This window comes from Diaporthe citri, assembly GCF_014595645.1.
Source record: "Diaporthe citri strain NFHF-8-4 chromosome Unknown scaffold_3, whole genome shotgun sequence".
In the NCBI taxonomy this organism is placed as follows: Eukaryota; Fungi; Ascomycota; class Sordariomycetes; order Diaporthales; family Diaporthaceae; genus Diaporthe; species Diaporthe citri.
The window spans coordinates 791716-815530 of NW_025064848.1; the positions used below are offsets into that span (position 1 = coordinate 791716).

General features: G+C 23.7%; 1 protein-coding gene across 1 annotated transcript; it reads left to right on the top strand.

Annotated features, from left to right (window-relative positions):
- Positions 1–21972: 21972 nt before the first annotated feature.
- Positions 21973–23145, top strand: INS49_007828 (uncharacterized protein; the record flags this gene model as incomplete). Its single annotated transcript, XM_043168575.1, has 1 exon — positions 21973–23145. One exon carries the CDS (start codon positions 21973–21975, stop codon positions 23143–23145), a length of 1173 nt encoding a protein of 390 aa, XP_043026255.1.
- Between the last annotated feature and the right edge of the window lie 670 nt (positions 23146–23815).

The window sequence follows — 23815 nt, forward strand, 5'->3', positions numbered from 1 at the left end:
CTTAGCTTTAATTATTAATATTATAATTATATCTTATTTATTTATTCTTTAATTTATAAGGCCTTTAAATAATTATATTATAAATACTTAAAAGCTTTTTTAATTAAGGGAATTATTTATAAATAATGCATTATTAATAATTATAAAATTATTAAAATTCTTAAAATAAAAAGTAATATATTTAGTGCTATTAAAATATAAAAGAACTTAATTAGCAATATCTTAATACTTTAAGTTTAAATTTATTAAGAATTAAGCAAGTTATAAGGTAATAAATGCAATATTTAATTAAGTAAATATTATAATAAATAATAAAAAGCTAATCTTTTATTAATATTTTTATACTTTAGCTTATATAGCAATATCTTTTTAAAGTAATAGCTTTTTAACTATTATAAGGATTATATAAGAAATTTTCTTTTTATTAATAAGTTTAATAATTTTTTTAATATATAAAGTTTAAATTAGCTAAATCTTTTTATTTAAGCAATCTTAAATAATTTTAATATCTAGGAATTATTATATAAGTTCCCTTTTATTAATCTTATACTTTTCCTAAAGTTATTAAGTAAGGTTATTAACTTATCCTTATTAGTTTTTTTAATAAGCTATAATAATATTATTAATATAAAAAATATAAAAATTTTATCCTTAATATAGTAATAAGGTTTATGCAGGACTTAAATATATTTATATTTAAAGAATATCTTTATAAACTTTTTTTGCTAAAGTAATGGCGAGATTTATAACTTATAAAGTGCTTTATTTAGCATTAAAATTATTTTCTTCTTTTTATATTTATAAGGTATCCTTATAAAGATATTTTAATTAATTAAAGCATAAATAAATATATTAATAACGTTATATTAAATTAATTTAAGGTTAAATTTTAATGTAATAATAATAAGCATTTAAAATAATTATTTTATAAAAATAGCTGCATAAGTATTTTATATTTATCCTTATGCTTATTAATTTCCTTTAATAATAAGCTATGCTTTATATTTTTAAAATATATTATGCTTATTAAATTTATAAATATATATTTATATATAGTTTAAGATTTACTTTTTTATTATATAAAAGTTTTTCTTATTAATTTTAATTTATAATTTTATATCTTTATAGCTTTATAAATAATTAGCTTTTGCTTGCTTAAATAATGCTTTAAATAAATAGTTTTTAAGATCTTTATGCTATTTTAATAAATTAAGAAGGTTGCTTTTATATATCTTTATTTCTTAATATAAATATTTCTTAATTTAGGCTTTATTAAGGATTCTTTTATTTAATTTTATTATTAAAGCAGATTTTATGCTTATAAGAAATATAGCTTGCTAAATAATAATCTTTTAAACTTTTTTATTAAATAATATTTCTTTATTTATCTTTATTTAAATAATATAAATTAGGAAGGCTAATGGTAATATTTATAAAGATATAAGCATTAAGGTAAATTTTATATTTATATAAGCATTATTTTCTTAATCCGCCTTAAAGCATTCTTCTTTTTTTGCTTTTATATCTTTCTTTAAAATATTATTAACATTGCTTTTTTCTTTAATCTTAAATAAGGTTTTATTCCCTTATATATTTATTTTAAAAAGATTTTCCCCTTTTTATTTAGGTATTTTATTTTTATTTAAAAAAGCATATTTCTTTATTTATTTTATTAAATAATTAATATTAATAATAAAGAGCTTATCTTTAAACCCTTCTTAATTTCTATTAAATACTTAATACTTATTAAAGATAATATTTCTTATATTAATTATCTTTTTAATAAAAGAAATTTATATTTAATAAATATTTAATAATTAATATTTAATAAGGTATTTAATTTATGCTTATAATTTAAGATACTTATATTTCTTCTTTTTAAGTTATATATTTAAAGTTATTATATATATCTTATAGCTAAAAACCTATAAATATATTTAATTTAGCTATAAATTTAATTATAATATTTTAAGGCATTTTATAATTATTAATTAAAATTTATAATATAATATTTTTTAATTTAAGTTATAATTAAGTATTTAGTTATTTAAGTATATTATTATTTATTTAATTTTTAGCTATAAAAAGTATAAAAGTTTTAAGCTTGCTTTTATTACTTATATTTTTTCTTTAATTATATCTTTTAAGCGCTTAGCTTTTTCATTTTATGCTTATATATTTAATATTAAGGGCTTAATCTTAATATATTTAAATTTAAAGAAGTCTTTAATTATTTATTATTTTAAGAAAACTTTATTATTATACTTAATAACTTAAATAATAATTTTATATTAAACTTTTATTATTTTAAGAAAGGATTTAAATATTTATAAAATTATTTCGCTTTTTTAATTTTTAAGGTAATAATTTTAAGTATATCTTAAGGCTTTATATATAAGTAGCAGCTATAATATATAATTATTAATTTTAGGTTTATAATTATAAAAGTTTAATGCAATTTTTTTGCCTTTTTATTTAAGAATTTTTCTTAATGCTTAATAAATTTACCTTATAATTTTAGCTAAAATATATACCTTGCATTTAACTATTATTAATTCCTAAATATGCATTCCTTAAGATAAGGAAATAAGGTATTTTAATATATATAAGCCTAGGTAGCTTAATTAGCCATGCTAAAAAATAGCTTTACTAATAAGTAATTTTCATTAAATATAAAATATATATTTCTTTTATTATATATTAAATATACCTTTTATTTCCTTAGTTTAATATTTAATAATATATTAATTATAAATATTTTAAAGTTAATATAAGGTTAATTTATTTTATTACTTAAGAATTATAAAGTTATATTTATTATCTTAATAAAAGCCCTTTCTTTAAAGCTATCTTAATAATATAAAAGTAATAAGTATCTTTAGGTAATAAATAATATTTTTTAAATGGAAAATTATTAATTTATAATAAATTGCTATAATGCTATATCTTAAAATAAGGAGTTATTAATTATTAAATTATAAATAATTATTATATATAATTAATTTTATATTAAATAATTTATTATTATTATTTATAATTAAAATTATATTTATTAAGTTAAGTATTATTAAGTATTAAAAAGGGTATTTTTTTTATATTTATAATAAAAGCTTTCCTAGCTTTTATATTAATAATATAATACTTTAAGAGTTAATTTTCAACCTTTTTAATAATTTCTTCTTTTATTAATTTTAATATTTTTAATTTTAACTTTAATTTTAAGCCTTTAATAACTTTAACTTATACTTAAAAATTAATATTATTTTTAAAAGCTTTTTTAATATACTTTTTAATATATTTCTTAATTTTAAAGCTAAAATAAGCTTTTTTTAAAAAGATATAAAAGTATTATATAAAGATATAAAGTATTTTATAAGCAAGGTAGCCTTTAGCAATTTTTTATTAAACGTGCTTTTTTTATTATAGCCTTTATATAAATTAATTATACCTTTTTATAATAAGTTATAATTCTTTATAATATAAGCATTCTTAATTTTATTATTATAATCTTTTATATTATTATACTTTATTATAAATACTTTTTTTAATGCTATAATTATTTAAGGTAAGTTTAGGGTTATAAATTCTTAATAAATATAATGAGCTTAAGCTATTGCTTAAGCCGTAATGCATGCTTATGCCGGGCCTATATTGCACTTAACCCTTTTACGTAATAAGGTATATATTTAAAAGATAAATTTAAAGTTAAGCCTTTTTAAGGCTTAATTTACTTCTTAAATATTATAATTTATAACTCCTTTTAAGTACCTTTTAATAAATATTTAAAGCTAACTTATAATATTAAATTATAATCTTTAAATTATATTAAGAAGAATATTTATATTATAAAGGTAAATAATCTTATATTTAAAATATTAACTTTCTTATAAAACGCGCAGCTAAGGATTCCTTAATTTACCTTAATATTAAGCTATAAAAATGCTTAAGAAGCGCCTTAGCCCTTTTAGCTATTTATAGCAATACTTATTAATATTAATAATAATGCTGCTATATTTCTTCTTATAATAATGCTTTATTAACTTGCAAAGCTTAAAGCCTATATAAACTTTCTTAACTTACTCTTAATTTAATATAAGCTGTTTTTAATTAAGCCTTTATTTAATAATAATTAAGATAACTTCTTAGCTTAAAAGATAATAATGCAATATAAGCTATAAATTAATATAAACTTTATTAAGGGTCCTTAAAAATATTAAATCTTTTTATAAAGTTAATTATTTACTAAGGTATAATTATATATTATAGTATTTTATAAGTAAGGCAGGCCTTAAAACGGCTTTAATATAAATAAGTTCTTTAAATACTTAAAATATTATTATAAAAACTTATATTAATAAGCAGCTGCTTTAGCTAAGCTTAAGATATTTTAAATATAAAATTATAATAATTTTGCTTAGTTTTATATTTAATTTAAATAATTAATAATATAGATTAAGGGCTTTAAATAATTAAATAAAGTAAAGCTAAATTATTTTTATAATTAGCTTTCTTTATAGCTTTATAATAAGGCTATTAAGGTATTAATCTTGCATATAAATTATAATAAAGCAATAAATATATATTATTAAATTGCTTATAAGTTAAAAGCATAAAACCTTAAATGCTAATAATATATAAGCTTACTTTTATATTTCTTAAAGCCTTTAGCTTAAGGGCAATAAGTAATGAATTAAAATATAATAATAATAAATATAGCTATAATAAGTATAATAAGGGGCTAAAGCGCTAGGAATAAGGGATTATAGGGGTAGCAAGGTGCTTTTTTTTTTAATTAGCTAATAGCTAAGCTAAAGTACCTTAGGTTTTTAAGTTTAAAAGGGAAACCTAGTAAGGGCGCGGGGCGTATTTATATTACGGCTAATAAGGATATTTTATAGCAAATTATAAACTCTTTTTTATAATTATATTAACTTAAGTTTAAGTTATAAAGCTAGTTATACTTTATAAAAAGGATCTTATTAATTTAAAGGGAAAAGATTAGCTTTTAAATAAAGTTTTACTTAAAAGTATAAGCTCTTTTTATAAGCTTAATTTATATAAAAATAATATTAATAAATATAAAATAAATTAAATAAGCTTTTTTTTTAATTTTTATTATTATAAATTATAAGCATATTATTATTATTTAAATAAATAATAAATATAATTATTACGTTATTATAAGTAAGTAATAAATATAAAAGGTAAAATTAAAGCTAATAGCTTTACTTATTTTAAAAGACTTAAGGATAGTTATTAATTTATTATAAAGTTAATATATTATATATATAATATAGCTTTCCTTAAATATTAATGCATAATAAGCTTTTATCTTAATTTATATAGTTTTAAGTATAGCTTATTTCTTTTTGCTAAGCTTACTTTAATTACGCTATTATAACGTTTTATTAAATCCAGCCCGTAGCTATATAATAGTTAATGCGGCTTAAGGGATAGTTATAAAGAAGGAGGGTTAGCAAGATATAAGTAGTTTAACTTAATTAATCTTTAAGGCGATTATAAGGGCGTAAATAAACTGCTTATCCTATAATAAAATAATGAATATTACTTTAATAAAAATAAGCTTAAGTAAGGTTATATAAATCCTTTAAGTTATAGCTTTTTAAGAGAAAGATAATAATAATATAAAGTAGCGTAAAGCTAAGCCCTTATTAAAGAAGGTATAAAACTTTATTAACTTCTTTAATAAAGATTAAGCTTTTATTTTTTTATTATATTAAGATTAATTTAATTATTATATTTATTTATTATTAGCAAAGGATAAGTTTGCATTAATATTATTATAAGGTTTATTATATAATATGCCTTAAGATTAGCTATTTAAGCTATAAAAATAAGTTATAAAACTTTATAATAAGGGTTAGGTAAGGGCTAGCTCTTTACTTATAGCAGCCTTAATTCTTTTAATATATAAAGTAAATAAGGAATGGTAATTTTATATAAATTATTATGTTTTTAATAAGATAACTTAATAAAACCATTATTTCCTTTCCTTTATTAAAGAAATATTATGCTTTCTTTTTAATGCTTAATAATTTATAAAGCTAAATATTTATATAGTTTTTTATTAAATATAAATAATAAAGAAGTAAGAATATTTAATGGCATTTTAAACTTAATTTAAGTTATTTAAATAACTAATTTATTCCTTTAATTTATTTAATATACTTATTATATTTTAATAATATATTAACTTAATCTTAGCTAATATTTTAAAAAATTATATAATAATATACTTAAATAATATATTAATATTTTCCTTAAGCTTAAAAAAGAATTATATAAGGAAGGTATAAAAGGTTTTATATTGCTTATAAAATATTAAATTAAACTTAAATTAAGATAAATATAAGTTTATAATAAAAAAAGTAAAGTATTTAGGCTTTATTATTATAATTAAAATAAACATTTAAGTAAACTTAAAAAAGATTAAAGCAATTTAAAAATAAAAGGCGCTATAAATAATTTATAGCATTTAAAGCTTTATAAGGTTTGCAAACTTTTATTATAACTTTATTAAAAACTTTTTTAAAATTATTAACCTTTTTTTTTATTTTATTATTAAGGGAACTTTTTTTTAATAAAAAAGTAAGGAGGATAAAGCTTTTCGCTACCTTAAGGCAATATTTATAAAGGCATTAATCTTAATTAAATAAAACTTAAATTTAAATATAATAATAAAGGCGGATTGCTTAAAGACGGCTTTTAATGCATACTTATTAATTTAAAAGAAGGGGGCTTTTTATTTAATTACTTATTATTTTGCAAAGCTTTTTTTAATATAATGAAATTATATTATTTATAATAAAAAGCTATTAGCAATAATTAAAGCCTTAAAAGCATAATTACTTATGTTTTAAAGTATATCTTGCTTATTTATAATACTTATAAACTATAAAGGCCTTAAGTACTTTATTAGCCCTTAACTCTTTTTAAAAAAGTAAGCTTAATAAGTTAAAACTTTATCCTTTTTTCATTATAATCTTTAATACCACCTAGGGATGTAAGCATAGTATTTTAATGCATTATTGCAATAGGAATAAAACGGGATAACCTTAAAGGAGGATTGCATAGTTAAGATGCTTTAATTAGTTTTAATAATAATTTTTAATGCTTATGCTATTATACTTATAAGGCCATAATTATTTAATAAATTAGCATTAGCTATGCTTTAAAATAAAGAAGTTTAATAAGATTTATAATATAAGATTTATTATAAGGTAATTATATTTAGCTAGCAGTAATTCCTTAAAAAGGCTAAAACAGCGGTTTAAATCGCTAATTATACCCTTAATATATATAGCGCGCTTTAATTTTAAAGCCGGCTATAGCTTTTAAGTTAAGAACCGCTTATTATATTAATATTATAGCAAGCTTATAACTTTTCTATAATAAAACATTTAAAATAAAAAGGAACCTTTTAAGTTCTTTTATGTAACTTTTATTAAAATAATATATTGCAAGCAATTTAGCGTTTTATTTAAAATTATAATATATGCCGTTAAACCTAGCTTAATTAATAGTTATAGCAAGGCTTGCTTTACCTTATTTCTTTTTTAAATCGCTATTAATCCTAGATATTTATTAACTTTATAATAAATTTATTAACTTATAAGGGCGGCTTATATTACTTAATGGTTATTATAAATTGCCTTTTAAAATAAATTTTCTTAAAAGCAATATACTTTATAATTATAAAGAATTATGCATAACGCTTTATTATTTTATAATAATATTATTATAAGTTCCTTATATTTATTATTAATAATTAAGGCTTTAATTAAATAAGGGCGTTTTAAGCTTTTTTATGCGTTTAAGTAAGCATGAAATGCCTTTTATTTATAATATATTACCTTAAGATAAACGGTAATATAAAGTAAATAAATTAAAAAGTATAAAAATATTTATGTAATATTATTACCTTCTTATAAAATAATTAAACTAATTACTTTTTAGCTTATTAAATAATATTAAATAATAGAGATTTAATAATAATTAGCTGGAGCTTAAATTAGCTGGTAAATAAGTTTAATATATAAGCAATCTTAAGTTTCCTAGATATAATAATGTTTGCAGCCAATCTTAAGGGCTAAGCGGTTATGTTTTTAAACTACCTTTAAATTAAAATAAATATTGCTTAAGTTGCTATTATTTTTACTTAGTAATAATAAGAGTAAATAGTTAATATATAATGCTAAATGGTAAAAAGGTTTTATATTAATAATTAAGTATAGCTATTCTTAAGGCACTTTTAAATTACTTAATTAATAAAGAAGCTTAACTAGCTATATTACAAATATATTATAATAAATATTCTTATGCCTTAAATAATTATCTTAAATATATTAAGCTAAATTTATTTTACTTTTAATATTAATTAAGTTAAATACACTATAAAGGATTTACTACTTACTTAAATATTTATAAATACTTAGCTAAGTATTATATTAATTTTAAATAAAGTAAATACGGGTTAAAATAAAAAGTACTTTATTAAGAAAATCCTAGCAATTAAAAATGCATTAAGGCACTTATAAAATGATTTCCTTAAAAAATAAGTTTATATTAAATAAAAAGGTTAAAATATATTAATATAAAAACCTTTTAAAAACTTATAAGGATTAATGGCTCTTAATTTATTTAAGACATAATAAGGGAATGCCGTTATTTATAAGGGATTACTTATTTAGGATAATTATAAGGCAAGCCCGCGCTAAGCTTAATAAGTTTATTTAAAGGCAAGGTATAAGGTAATAAGAATTATAAGTAAAAATAAGATAAAGATAAATAGTTTATTTTTATTATATTATTTAGCTCAAAAGGTAGCTTTACTTATATAAGCTTTAAATAAATTAAGCAAAGCAAAGTAATAATAAGATTTAAACTTATAACCTTGCTTATAAATAAGTGCTTTTAATTAACTAAAACTTATTATATACTCATTTTAAGTTTAGTTAACTCCCTTTTTTAATATAACTTAAATTATAATAATATATATCTTTATATATTAATAGCTTATAAAAAACTTAATATAATATTTTAATTAAGTTATTTAAAAAATAAGAAACTTATAATTCCCTTAAAATTCCTTTACTTATTACTTTATTTAAATAAGTATAATATATATTATTTTATTAAAGCGTTCTTAAGATAGCGTTAAAATAAAGATAAGTTGCATATATAATAATAAGAATTAAACTTATATTATCGCTAGCAAAACATAATGCTTTTTATTATTTAAATTTATTATATATATAATTAAAGTTTATTTAGCAATAATAATAATAATAGCGCTTATGCTTTTTAAAAAAAAATAGCTTGCGCTTATTTAAGTTAAGACTTAGGGTATGATTATAATAATAAAACTTGCTTAAACTTAGTTAAGTATTTTAATAAGGGTGTATAAAAAGGCTAAGGTAGCTTAAGCTAAATATAGGGTATAAGGAATAAAAGATTAAGTAAATAATAGCTTAAATAGCCTTAAGCATTGCAGTAAATTCCTAGTAATAATAATCCTTAAAATGATTAAGGCGCTTTTATTTTCATTATTAATATAAGTTGAATTTATATAAGGAGCAAATTTTACTTTAAGATTTATTATAATGTATTTAATTTTTTATATATTGCCTTAAAGCATATTAAAAGCATTAGCCATGCTTTAAATAACTTATTAAAGCTAGCTGTTAATTATAAGCATATTAAAATTATAATATATAATAATATTATTATAAATAGGGGTTAAGAGCTTTATTATATTAAGTATATTTTAAAAAGTATGGAAAGTTAAGGTAGCATAATTATTATTAATAAGGTTAATAATAAGGGCCGGTTTATATGCATAAATAGCTAAGGCGAAAGTAAGCATAATTAGCAAGGGCTTTTATTAAGCTAGGGCGAGTAAATAATTAAATGCATGCATAGCGGCGTTAAAAGGGGCCGTAAACTTAATAATATTGCCCTTAATTATATTAAGTTTACCCTTGCATTAAGGCATATATAAAATATATTTATAATTAATATAACGTGTATTTAAAAGGGTATAAAAGGCATTACGCAACATAGCTAATTTAATAAATTTCTGCTTATATTAATAGCAAAAGTTATAATAATAGCGGTAATTAATATATAAATCTTTATAAGCATTATAAATATATTTAAGGAGGATATTAATATTAACCAGGACTTAAATACAGCCCTTATATAAAAACTTCTTAATAATAAAAAGTTATTAATTATTATTATTATTATTACTTAAGATAAAATAATTATTAATAGCATGATAACCCTTTAAGTTTTAATTATTATTATTAAAAAAAATAAGGTAGGTTTTCTTTAGCATTAATAATAGCAATACCTTAGCTATTATAATTTTTATTAAATTTATTAATAAACATTATCTTATTAAATATTAAGATTATAGCAAGGTTAATGCATTTATATTATAGGTGTAAGTTAAGCATAGGCTAAACGTAATAAAAATATTATTAAATATAAGTTATATGGGAATAATGAATGTTATTTATATAGAGGACTATTTAAAACTAGGCAGCTTTAACCCGTTAAGATGCCTAGCAAGCAGCAGCCTTAGCGCTGCATATAAAATAGCTAGCATAGTTAGGCCTTTTACCTTCCTCCCTTATATAATTAATAACGATAAAACCATTATATTAACTAAATATTATATTATAATATATAACTTAGCTAATATTAATTAGTAATTATAAGGGTGATTATAAATTAACAAGGCCTAAAAAGATAACCTTTTGATTATATTAATTAGCATTATTAACATTATGAATTTATACGGCGCAATTTATAATAATAATAATACCTAACGTATAAAGAGGTAATCATTATAGTAAAAAACCATGGCAAACTCCCTTACCCTTAACATATACATATCTATTATATCTTAAATAACCTTAATAATAACTTTTAAATTTAATAGCCATAATTAAAAGAATTAAATTAATATTTATTTTCATTAATAATATATTTACTTATATATTTCATTATATAAATAAATTTAAAGAAAGGAATTAATTTGCCTTTTAATGGCTAAGTTATAAAAGTAACCCTTAACTTCTTTGTTTTTCCTTAATATTACTTATTTCTTCTTCCCATTACTCCCTTTTTTAAATTAAATACACCCCTATCATTACTTCATTAAAATAATAAGAAATAATAATAATATAGTAAATATAATAAATAACACTATTAGCTAAAATAGTTTATTAATATTAATTATAATGAATTATACTCCTATACTTAAAAGCATTATTAAGATATTTAATCCTTTAATATAAATAAATTCCCTAAGATTTCTTAGCAATAAATAATACTTAAATATTTATATTTAAGGCTAAATTTAAGCTATAGCATATATATTAAATAATAAGGCATATAAAGCGTTTATTAAGGACTTTTATAACTAAATTAAGCTGATGTTTATGTAAGTTAATAAAGACTTATTATGTATTATTAAAAAGACTCTTTAAGTTAAGAGCATTTATACTTAGGAAGTAAATACCTTAAGGGGATTAATATATATCCTTAAAGCATTAAACTATCCTAAATAGTTAATAAATTAAAAGCAAAAATACCGCATTATATTTAAAATTAATTAAATTTAAAGTTATAATTTAAATATTTATATTATTCCTAACTTTAATTATACCTTAATAAAAGCTAAGGAATTACTTAATAATAATAATTCTCCTAATTCTAAACTACTTAAACTACCCAGCTTACTTAATGATAACGATAAAGGTAGTAATAGCTCTTTAAAACCTTTTAATTTATTAAAAAAAGGCAATAACCTTTTTTTAATTAATAATTTCTATATAGCATATAATTATTATACCTTCTTACCTTTAATAAAAATAAAGAACTTCCTATTTAACTTAAATATAATAGCTAACTTAAGTAAATATTATTATAAAAATAAAATATTTATTAAAGAATTATATAATATTCTTAATAATAAGATCCTTTTTTTTTATAAGGCTTATAGCAATTTATAAATTTAGCCTTAATAATTTAAAGCAGCTCTTTTATATATACTTAAGAAATTAATAAAGATATATTATACTTAAGTTATTAATTAAAAGGACTTATTTACTTAAGTATATAAGAAACTTAAGAATTAATTTAATATAAATAATAATTATTATAATTATTTTATAAATTAAAATATTTTAACTTTCTTTACTTTTTAATAAAAAAACTTAAATAAAAGCTATGTAAATATTTTTTAAATGCTTATTAATAAAATGCGGCTTTATTATAAAGTACTTAGGTATATTACTTATAAGGATGGCTCTTTATAAAATATAATTTTATAAATAATATAAGGTATTCTTAAATTTTATTATGCTATCTTAATAGCGCTAATAAATATTAAGTAACTTTACTTTATCTTATAATAATATATTAAAGCATTAAAGGCTTAAAACCTTATATTATAATATATAATTATAAAAGATAATTAATAAGCTTATAAATAAGGTTATATTAATAATTATAATAATTAGGATAATAATAATTTAATTAATATAAATATTAAAAAGTAATATTATTTTAATAAGCAATATAATAATAATAATTAATGCTTAAAATATTCTTAACTTTTTTTTAAGGGTAATAGCTTTTAATTAAATTTCTGCCTAAGCTAGCCCTATTAATTTAAAGGCAATAATTATAGTAAAAAACCTTATAAAGGTGGCTATAATGGCGAATATCAGCTTAGTGAAGGTAATAATGGCAATATATAACATAGGAAGAAGAAATATTTTATATATTATAAAGAGAAATGTTAATTAATAAATTATTTACTTAAAAATTAATAATATATTAAAACTATATATATTTATATATATAAGAATACTAAATAATAAGTTAATAATAATAAGTTTAATATATTTCTTATTAGCTTTAAAGGTTTTAACTTTAAAGCTATTAGCATTATAATAACTTTAGCTATTAATAATAGCAAAAAGGGGCGTATTTATTATACTTTTTTAATAAATTAAGCTTTCCTTTATAACTTTTTTAGCGGTATAAATAGCTTTAATATTTATATTAACTTTAAAAATTATTTATTAATAAAAGTATTTATTATTTAAGATTAATACTTTTATTAATAATATTAAGGCATTATATTAAATATAAATATAGCAATGTTTTTAATAATTAAATATAAGCAATTTCAAGCTTTATAATGTTAAATATCTTTTATATACTTAAATATTATATAAGTTAGCAAAGCATAAATATAATTTAGCTTAAGCTTATTTATTAAGTTACTTAATATAATATAAGTTAATACTTTAGCAAGGCCATTAACGTTTTATATTATGGATAAGCTTATTCCCTTCCTTTTTTATATTTAAGATATAAATAAAAACTTTCTCTTTTTTTATAATATTACTAATAAGATAGTTTAATAAAAAGATAAATACTTAAAAAAAACCTTTTTAATTATTTAAAAGTAGGAATATTTATAAATTTTCCTTAACATAAGAGGCAATAATATGCTAGCAATATTTTTAATAAAAATAAAGCTTTAATAACTTTATCATAAGTTTAAATACTCTTTAATTAATTATCTTTTGCGCCTTTTTATTAATGCTAATTATAATAATATTAATTCTTTTATTTTAAAAGTAATTTTTAAGTTTTATTATTATTATTAACTTTATTTTATAGCATTATAATGTTTTAAGTTTAACCTTTAAAATAATATTAACTTTAATTATAAGATTATTATAAATATTATATATTTACTTAATTTACCCGTTTTATAAGTTATTAATTTAGCAACCTCTTTTTAAGCTAGGCAATTTTTTATCTTTCTTTTTATAAAGAATATATGGGAGGCTATTTAATAATGCTAAATAAATACTTATTTAAAACCTCCTAATTATATTATTTATAACGTTAAAATTAATTTTACCTTAGCAAAATTTTAAAGCATTATATAAATTATAAGCATTACTTATAAGTAAATATTAATAAAGATATATTAATTTATTAGCAAGGTTAAAAGATATTATGCTTTGCTTTAATAAGCTTTTAATATTCTTTATGCTAAACTCTTAAGAACTTATATTAAGGAAGTTATCTTATAAATAGCCATTAAAGTAATAAAAAATATAATTAGCTTTAATAACATTATTTTAATACTTTTTATCTTTAATATATATTTAAAACTTATAAAAAACTTTGCATTAACTTCCTTAACTCTTAAAAAAGCAGCGGTTATTTAAAAAGCTATAAGGAAATTATATAAGATTTATATTAAATAATAAATTAATATGGCTTTAAATACTTATAATAGCTTAAATATTATAAAAGTATTAGGTCTTTTATTATAAAGTAATATATAAATATAGCGAGAAAAGCATAATTAGCAAAGATTATATAAGTTGCTTAATATTAATAAACATAACCTTATATTAAATCCTTTAAACAGCTTAATAATCTTTTAATTAATATTAATTTAGCCGTATTATTAAGATAAGAATGGCAAAGATAATATTTAGTTAATTTCTAACTTAAATAATGCTCTTAATAAGCTTATTTAATTTAAATTAAATCTAATCCTAGCAATATTAAAATTATTATAACTTTAATAATATAAATGGCTTAAGGGATTAAAGAATAAGCTAAAAAAGATATATTTTACTTAGCGAAAGGTTAAGAATTATAATTTCTTTTTAAAGCTTTAATGTAATAATATAATTAATACCTTAGGTAACCTATTTAAGGAATTTAATTATAGAGAAATTATAAAGTTAATTGGTAATGGCGTTTTTTACTTTAAATGCTTTAATTTTAAAATATATAAAGGTATTTAACTTTTTAAGTTATATATTATTTATAAGATTAAGGGTAAGATTAAAAAGCCATATAAGAAATTACGGCTTATTATTGTTAAATATAATAATAAGGATAAGCATAATATTTTTATGCAGTTTTTAATTATTTAAAGAGCTAGCTAAAAGCTTTTAATTACTTTAACTTTATTTCTTTTAGCATAAGGCTTTTAAATAAAGCTTTAAAATATTACTTAAGCATATCCTTAATTAAAATTTAAGCTTAAGTAACCTATTTTATATTATTTATTCCTTAAGATTTAAAATAAATACCTTTTTGAAATTATTATGCAAGTTATTAAACCGCTATATAGCATTATTAAATTTAATATATATTAATAGGCAACTTATTATAAATTTCATTATAATAATTTAAATATAGTTATCTTAGTATATAACTTATATTTTTTAATTATAAATTAAAGAAAGAATGCATTTATTATTATTGTTATATAAATTAATAATATATTATCCCTTAATACTTTGGCATTTTTAAAGCTAAAAAAGCAAAAAATTAATAAGGCGGGCATTTAATGCAAGCTAAAAAATATACTTACTATAAATAAGTTACTTATTTTTAATAATATAATAATAAGCATTTTTAATAAAGGTATTTTATATCTTTATTAAAAGGGCTAAAATAAAAAGATTATGCTTATTAATAATAAGGCTAATAATTATGCTTAATAATATATAAAGCAATATATATAAGAAGTATACCTTGCTTTTATTTATTAACTTAAAGTAATATTTAATTTATTAATAATAATTTAAATTTAAAAGCTTTTTTATAAAAATTATAATAAGCTAAATTATTAGCTATAATAATAAGTTAATAATTTAAAGCGTAAACTTTAATATATACTTTTAAATTTATTTTAAGCTAAATTAATAATCTTTATTAATAGCTTATTTATTAATAATAAGGACTTTAGCTTATAAATTAGCTTTATTATTATACTTATAAATAAAATATAAACTTAATAAGCTTTTAAATAAAATATTAAAGGCAATATTATTTATTAATTCTTAATAAAGTGTTAAAAAGTAATTTAAAGCGTTTTAACTTTAAAAATTTATGGCATGGTTAATAGCTTTAATATAGCTATAATACTAGCAGCTACTTTACGCTAAATCATTATACATTTAAATATTATAATAATTCCTTTTATAATATGCATTAACTTATACTTCTTATATAAATGCTTAATTAAGCTTAATATAATAAAAGAAAAATGCCTTATAATTAATATTATAGCTTTTTAATAGTTATATAAAAAATATAAGATTTTTAAAATTTATTAAATTATTAAAAATTATAACCTAGCTAATGTCTTTATAAAAAATGCCCTTAATAGCATTTTTTAGCGCTTTATAAATATAAATAATATTATAATTAAGGTATAAGGTTATATAAATTATAGCTAAAAAGATAAGGTAATTATTTAAATATAGCAAAAAGTTAGGAAAATTATAATGCATTAAGGCTTAAACTTAAATTGCTAAAGTATAATTTAATAACTTATTAATAAATTGCATTAATATAATCTTAAATATTATTATTATATTATATATTATAAGGTTGTTATATTAATATTAATGTAATTAACTTAAGTATGCATATTATATAATTATAAAAATAAAACTATTAAAGGTTTTTAATAAAGGGTAATAAGATAACTTTTTTAATTAAAGGCAATGTATAATAAAAGTATAAAAGTTTAATTTATATTTATTAATTATTTATAAATTACCTTATAATATAATGTAATTAATTAACTTTAAATTACATCCCTTTTAAAAATAAACCTTATATTTAAGATTTTTATAATAATGCTTATGCATTAAGGGTTTAAATAATAAGGGTTATTATTATTTTATAAGCACTTAAGTTACTAGCTTATATTTAATAAGCATTTTTAGTTAAATTTCATAGTTTAATACTTATATATTAATTTTATATATATTTTTATTTATTAACTTAATTAATATTAAATAATTTTTTAATAATTCCTTATACTTAACTTTTTTTCTTTATTTAAATATTTTATTTGCTAATCTTTATAACTTATCTTACTTATCTTTTTTTCATAATTAATTAATCTTTATTTAATTATAAAGATTAAGCATAATTAAGCTTAAGTTAAATTAAATTAAGGCATATTATAAGTTAAAAATTAGATAATAATATTATTAATTTAGGAATTTAATTTAATTTTTATTTAATTTAAGCGTTATAAGTAATAAAAGCATAAGTTTATAAAATATATTATAAATAAAATATTTATATAGCAATTACAACCTTTTAAGCTTTTTAACTTTATATAATTAAGATATTTTAATATATATGCATACTTAATTAACTTTTACCTATTAATTATATACTTTAATAAATTAATTAACCTTTAACTTCTTAATAATAACTTAAGCCTTTTTATATGCTTACCTTTTATAATAATATGGCGTAGCGAAATGATAGTATATTTATAATTTAACTTATATATATAATTAATTAATTGCCTTTTAATCTTAAGTTTAATTTAACTTAATATTTTCCTTTCTTTTATACTTTTTAAAAGTAGCATGCACTTATAAAATAAAAACTGCTAATATGGGAATAATAAATATTGTTTATATAAAGAATTGTTTAGGATTAAGTAGCTTTAACCTATTAAGATACCTAATAAGCAGCAGCCTTAGCGCTGCATATAAAATAACTAACATAATCAAGCCTTTTGCCTTTCTCCCTTATATAATTAATAACGATAAAACCATTATACTAATTAAACGTCGTATTGCAATATGTAACCCAGCTAATAAGTTAAGTATATTATAAAATAAGTAAGTTAATATAGTAAGGAATTATATAAGTATTATTATTAATAATATAAGGGGGGCGTTATTAATTAAAGGGTTAAGTTTATAATATAAGTAATAAGGAATTATAAGGGTATTATTAATTAGCGGAAATATTTCCGCTAAGGTTATTAAGGTTATATATTAAGCATAAGCTAAAAGAAAGATAAGGTAATAATAAAAGTAATTTATTTAATTAATAATAATAATTAAGGTAAGGCAAGGTAATATAAGTATATAATAATAATAAGCAATTAATATTATAGCTATGTAATAAAGTTATTAAAGGAAGGTTGCAATATTTTATAATTGCAATATAAAAGAAACTTAAGCATAAAATAATTATATTATAATGTAAATTAAGATTAAAAAATTAATGGCTTATAATTATTATAATAAGTAAATAGCAACAAGCTAAGTATATAGCTAACATATATTATACTTAATATATATTATAATATAATGCTAACTTAATGCATTATAACGCCGCGGAGTGCATAAACGTTAATAAAGCGGGGTAAGGATATGCAGCCTATACCTTTTTAATTAAGCATAAATAAGCCCCAGCATAATTAATATATATAGCCTATATATAATTGCAATGTATTAATAAAGAACTATATATATAGTAAATGCGTAATTAACATAAAACTATAAGAGCCCTGGGTTTAATCCTTACTATGCATAATATAAGAGCGAAAAGGGGGCTATGTAATAAGCTTAAGCTATTACCCAAGCCATAATGCATACCCATGCCAAGCTTATACTATACTTAACCCTTTTATGTAATGGGGCATATATTTAAAAGATAGATTTAAAGTTAGGCCCTTTTAAGGCCTAACTTACTTCTTAAATATTGCAATTCATAACTCCTTTTAAGTACCTTTTAATAAATACTCAAGGCTAATCCATAATAATAAAAGTTATTTCTTATTTCTTAAAATATAAAGTTTTTATTTATAATAGCTTATCTTTAAACTTATTTTATAAATATTGCTTATATAAGTAAAATTCTTTTTATAGCTTGCAATAAGTTTAAAACTTATATTATTATATTTTTAACTTTAAGTAATCCCTTTTAAAAACTCTTAGCTATAATTAATTTCTATTTATTAATTTAAGAAAAAGCCTCTTTAAGATTTTTAAGTAACTTAAGAGCTTTTTTATATACCGCTTATATTTTTATTTTCTTATTTATTAATAATAAGCCATACCTTACCTTAAGGTTTTAATGCTATTTTTATAAAGGAATCTTAATAATATAGCAATAACTCTTATACTTTAAAAATATAATACTTAATATTTACTTTATAAGTTTCTTTATAAATAATTTTTCTTTTTTATATATTATTTTAAGTTATTTATATTAATAAAGATTAATATTAAATATCTTAACTTTATTATTAATTAAATTACTTATTATTTATTAATTATTTTCTTTATTTTAAATAATTTCCTTATTTTTTTCTTTATTATTTATTATTTAAGATTATATATATTATTATATATATAATTTCTTTATATATTTCTTTTAATAAATATTTAGCATTTTTAAAATAAAAAGAAGTAAAGCTTTATTAAATATTTATAATTTAAGTTTATAAGTTTAAACTTAAAGTTTAAATTTATAATTTTAATTATTTTAATCTTATGGTTTTATTAAAAATGCATTAAGGTTTTTAATATTAAAATAATTAATTATTATAAAATTAGCTTAAAGCAATAAAACTTTTAATTATTAAATTATATATAATTATTAATATATTAAGATAATTAAATGAGTTTTAATAATAACTTAATTATTTATTATTTTTTATTTTTATTTTAGCTAACCCCCTTTTTTTTAATAATTAAGCCTTATTTATCGGAGCTAGTATAGTTGCCTTAGGCACCCTTAATTTAGGTGCTCCCTTGGGGTTGGTCCGCAGTAAACCGATAATTTAATAATATGCATTAATAAAACTAAGTACTTTCTTAATAAGTAAAAAGCTACCCTGCATTTTTAAAAAGCTACCTTAGCTAGGGTAAAAAGGGCTTTTAAGGGTAAAAAGGGCCCTTAAGAGTAAAAAGGGCCCCTAAGGGTAAAAAGGGTCCTTAAGGGTAAAAAGGGCCCCTAAGGGCAAAGAGGGTTTTTAAGAAATAAAGGGCCTTTAAGGATAAAAAAGGCTTTAAAGGTATAAAAAGCTTTAAATAATAAAAAGGGCTTTAAGGAATATAAAAGGTATAAAAGGATATAAAGGGTATAAATAGGCATAAAGGGTATAAAAAGGTAAAGAGGCAAAGGGGTAAAGGGGTAAAGGGGCAAAGGGGCAGAGGGGCGGAGGGGTAAAATCTAAAGTATACTTATATTTTATTAGTATATGCAGCCAATTTCCTTGTACTGGGTGGGCCAACGCTGAAAGCTGGGTGGGCGTACTGTGGAAGCTGGGTGGGCGTACTCTGCCTCGGCATTGGGCACCTCGGTCCGCAACCAAGACTTGTGGCAAAGCACGGAATGCGATGACCACCTCTTTGAGGCAATTGCAAAACGCACAGGGCCACCTTCAGGCCTTCTCGTGTTAGGTTTCGTTGGATGATGTCTAGGACTGAGTCCGTGGTGAACCGTCTGCTTGAAGTAAGCTAACAGATTACCTGCGCATGCCGCCGAACAATTGGTCTAATGTAATCATGCTCATAATGTTAGACACAGAAAAAGGGAAAATCGACCGAGCGACGATGTCTGGCACGGGAGCACACACAGGTAAAATTACCTCTCAGATTGCGGCCAAGATATTTTCTTCTCGCTTGAGGCATCAATGCCATTCGAGGTATCCAAAGAAACTTCAAAATGTGCCGCAAATGAAGAGCCTCAGACAGATCTTCCCATAGCCTTCCCAAGCCGATTTGCGGTCACCAGTTTGAGGTCGGGCTTATACCATTGTAATGCCACCAAACCCTGACGCTCGGTCGCACTGCTGCCGTTGCTTTGTTCAGGGGCTCGACATCCTCGCGAATCTTTTGCCCCATGCCTGACCAGATGCCGGTATGTTTCCATTTTTCTATTCCCCAAAGCATACTGGGCCAATTGGTTCAAGTGCGCCTGCTCCGCCCCTGTCTGCTCCGGTGGCCGGCTTCCCAAGAGGCTGTTGAACAAGGTTACCCGTAGCTCCGGGGCCACGGAGTCACTGTCCTTGACGATATGATCTAGAGCAGTCTTGTGCTGTGGGCCCTTCCGGTCCCAGCGTAAGTCAAAACGACAGGGGGGCATCACTTTGCTTGGGACAGACAGCGGGGGATCGGCCCAGTCCCCAAACGCGAGAATCAGCTCGTTTGGCAGATCGAGGAACTCCATACAGTCAGCCGGACGCGCTGGAAGCTACCACAGCGGTGTTTGAGCGTCCATCAAGCGGCTCACAGATGATTCTGCGGACAGCAGGAGCTCGAGATTTGAATGACATTGCTTCTTCGAGCAAATGCACACGCACTGGCAGTCGGTCTTGCTCCCTTGACCACACAGTGCACGTGCCGGGCTTAACCCCAACCCTCGCCGGTCTCAGGGTGGCAGGTTAATCAACCCCTCCCATCACCCCATCAAGTGAGAAGAAGCAGCTTCGAGACTCTGGTGGTGGAGCTCGTCGTCTTCAGGACACCCCGAGTCGGTTGAGGCTCCCAGTGCAATTGATACCATGCTGCATTCCACTCTAATTCTGAATATGCTCTCCTCTTTTAGGTTTTTCGGTCCAACGATCTGGCCCTGACAGATGTAAGCGCACATCAGAACCCAGTCAGGCGGCATGAGTAGTTGCCGCAGGGCATGCTCGACTGCCAAGTCTCTTCGGCATGAAGCTTCCGGCAGCTCTGCAGTTGTTTATCAATATGAGGTCTCCAAAGCCACCATTCAGAAATCTGTGCAGTACCTGTACTCAGATTAGATCCCCCAGCATTTGACCCTGTGGCCAGTGAGGGACCAAGCGCAAGCCTCCTGGCGTCCTGGCTAGGGCCAAGTCGGCGTTTCAAGCTGTTTCCGAGACGAGACTCCTCGACGCAATGAACATTGGACGAACCAAGCAAGACATACTCGATCGTGCCCAAACCCAAATTCCGCGTCTCAAAACCTTTCCAGACAACAGCTGTCTTCATCTCCAACCACGCCGGCGTCGACACCGGCGGTCTGCATCTCCTATTCCCACCTCAATCGCCCACAACAACTTGCGCTTTGATCGCCTCTCGCTTGCCCAATATGGACCTTACACCCAAGACAACGGAAGACAAGGCCTTTGCGAAGAAGGACCACCACCACCTCAGACCGAAGCCGAGGCTGTCCGAGCGAAACAAATTCGTTATCGGCTTGGTTCTCTTTCTTTCCTGGGCCTTCATCTTCCTCGGCTTCTCCAACAGCGCAAACCCACCGCTCCCGGAAACCTCCACGACGCGACAGCTATCAGTGCGCAACTTCTCCTGCACCGAAGCGTTCTGGCCATCGGCCGAGCAGTGCGGCAAGGGTGGCGTCAACTGCGTCCCAGACACGAGCGGCCAGTTCGAGGCCAAGATCATGGCATTCCGCTGCCCCGCGAACTGCGTGCGGGACGCCGCGGCCGCCCCGGCCAGCACGCCGCACCTCGTCGGGGACATGGAGGTCACGCAGCGGCCGGTCGTCATCGGCGGGCCCATCTACCGCGGTGACTCGGAGTTCTGCGCGGCGGCGGTGCACGCGGGCGTGCTGGACGATGCGAGGGGCGGCTGTGGGGTGGTCAAGCGCATGGGGCAGACCAACTCGTTCCCGGGCTCGGACATGTATGGCCTCGAGTCGCTCGCCGTCAAGACGTACTTCCCGCTGACGTTCAACTTCCCGACGACGAACGAGGAGATCAACGGGAGGTGTCCGGAGGCCATCGACCGCAGCTGGGTCTTGCCGTGGGTGACGATTGGGCACTCGGTTGTGTTCTTCCAACTCACGAGTTCTACTGGCGCGAGGGCTGCCTGGCTGGCTTCAGTCGCAACGGCCCACCTGCTCCGGTGGAGGTCAAGCTCGGCACCCTCGGTGGCAACGGTCCCTGCTCAGCACGCAGTCTCGGAGCCGGTCCCCATTCCGAAGATTTTGGACCCGGAGATAAACACACAAACCCTTGACATGTCCGTTGCGAATATCACATTCAAGTGGTCGACACCTACGCCGGCTGGGATCGAAGGGATTAGTATGCTGGTAGATGACGTGGAGAGGGAGCGTGTGTATTTCGGAGATGGGAAGGGAAAGGACAGCTTCTTTTGGGAGAGAGGACCGCAAGCTTTTGTCGATTATATTCGGTTCGGTTATGTAAAGAATGGGGAGGTTTTGAAATATTCTTCCGCGGGGACATGGCTGCTTGATGATTCGTGGACGGGGATCCCGGCAAAGGACAAGGTTAAGATGTAGCTTGTTTCTAGTTCTAGAGAGTGCGGATGGATCGCAAGGCGAAATCACATCATGGAAGCATCTGATGATTATAGCAAGGAGCAGTCGGAACTTATCACCGCACCTTGATGGCTTTCAGGGACTATCCACGGCTATGTAAGAAGGTCAGGCCATCTTCTAATTACCGTCCATGGCAATCGTGGAGACCCGAGCCTTCGAGGAGGCACTGAGGAAGTACTAGTGACCAATTTCCTTGCATCGGACAATGCGAGATCAAAACTGATTTGAGCTTTAGTGGCCGTGCTTTGCTTTCCCTTGCATCCAGACATTCAAAGTCCCTAAAAGTCGGGACGAAAACCAGCACCAAGGTACCTACCTAGAAATTTTGCGAGTTGCCCCCCCCCCCCAACTTATCAACCTAGCAACGAAAGCTTTCCCTTCGCAGACTGCGGCATCTTCTTCTTTCACTCCATCTTAGCCTACAACAGTGCGTTGAGTTTGGCACCACGACATTCTACGCCTTTGCGCACTTCTCGCGCCACTGGTTTCTCCCTTCGTTGCTTGGATTGTTTTCTGCACAACCTGTCGGTTCAAGACTTGTTCAGACACATTGCGCCAGACATAACAAACTCTTGGACAACCCATAATCTCTTTCCTGAGACCCAGCAAGAAAACTTTGAGACAGGCAGCA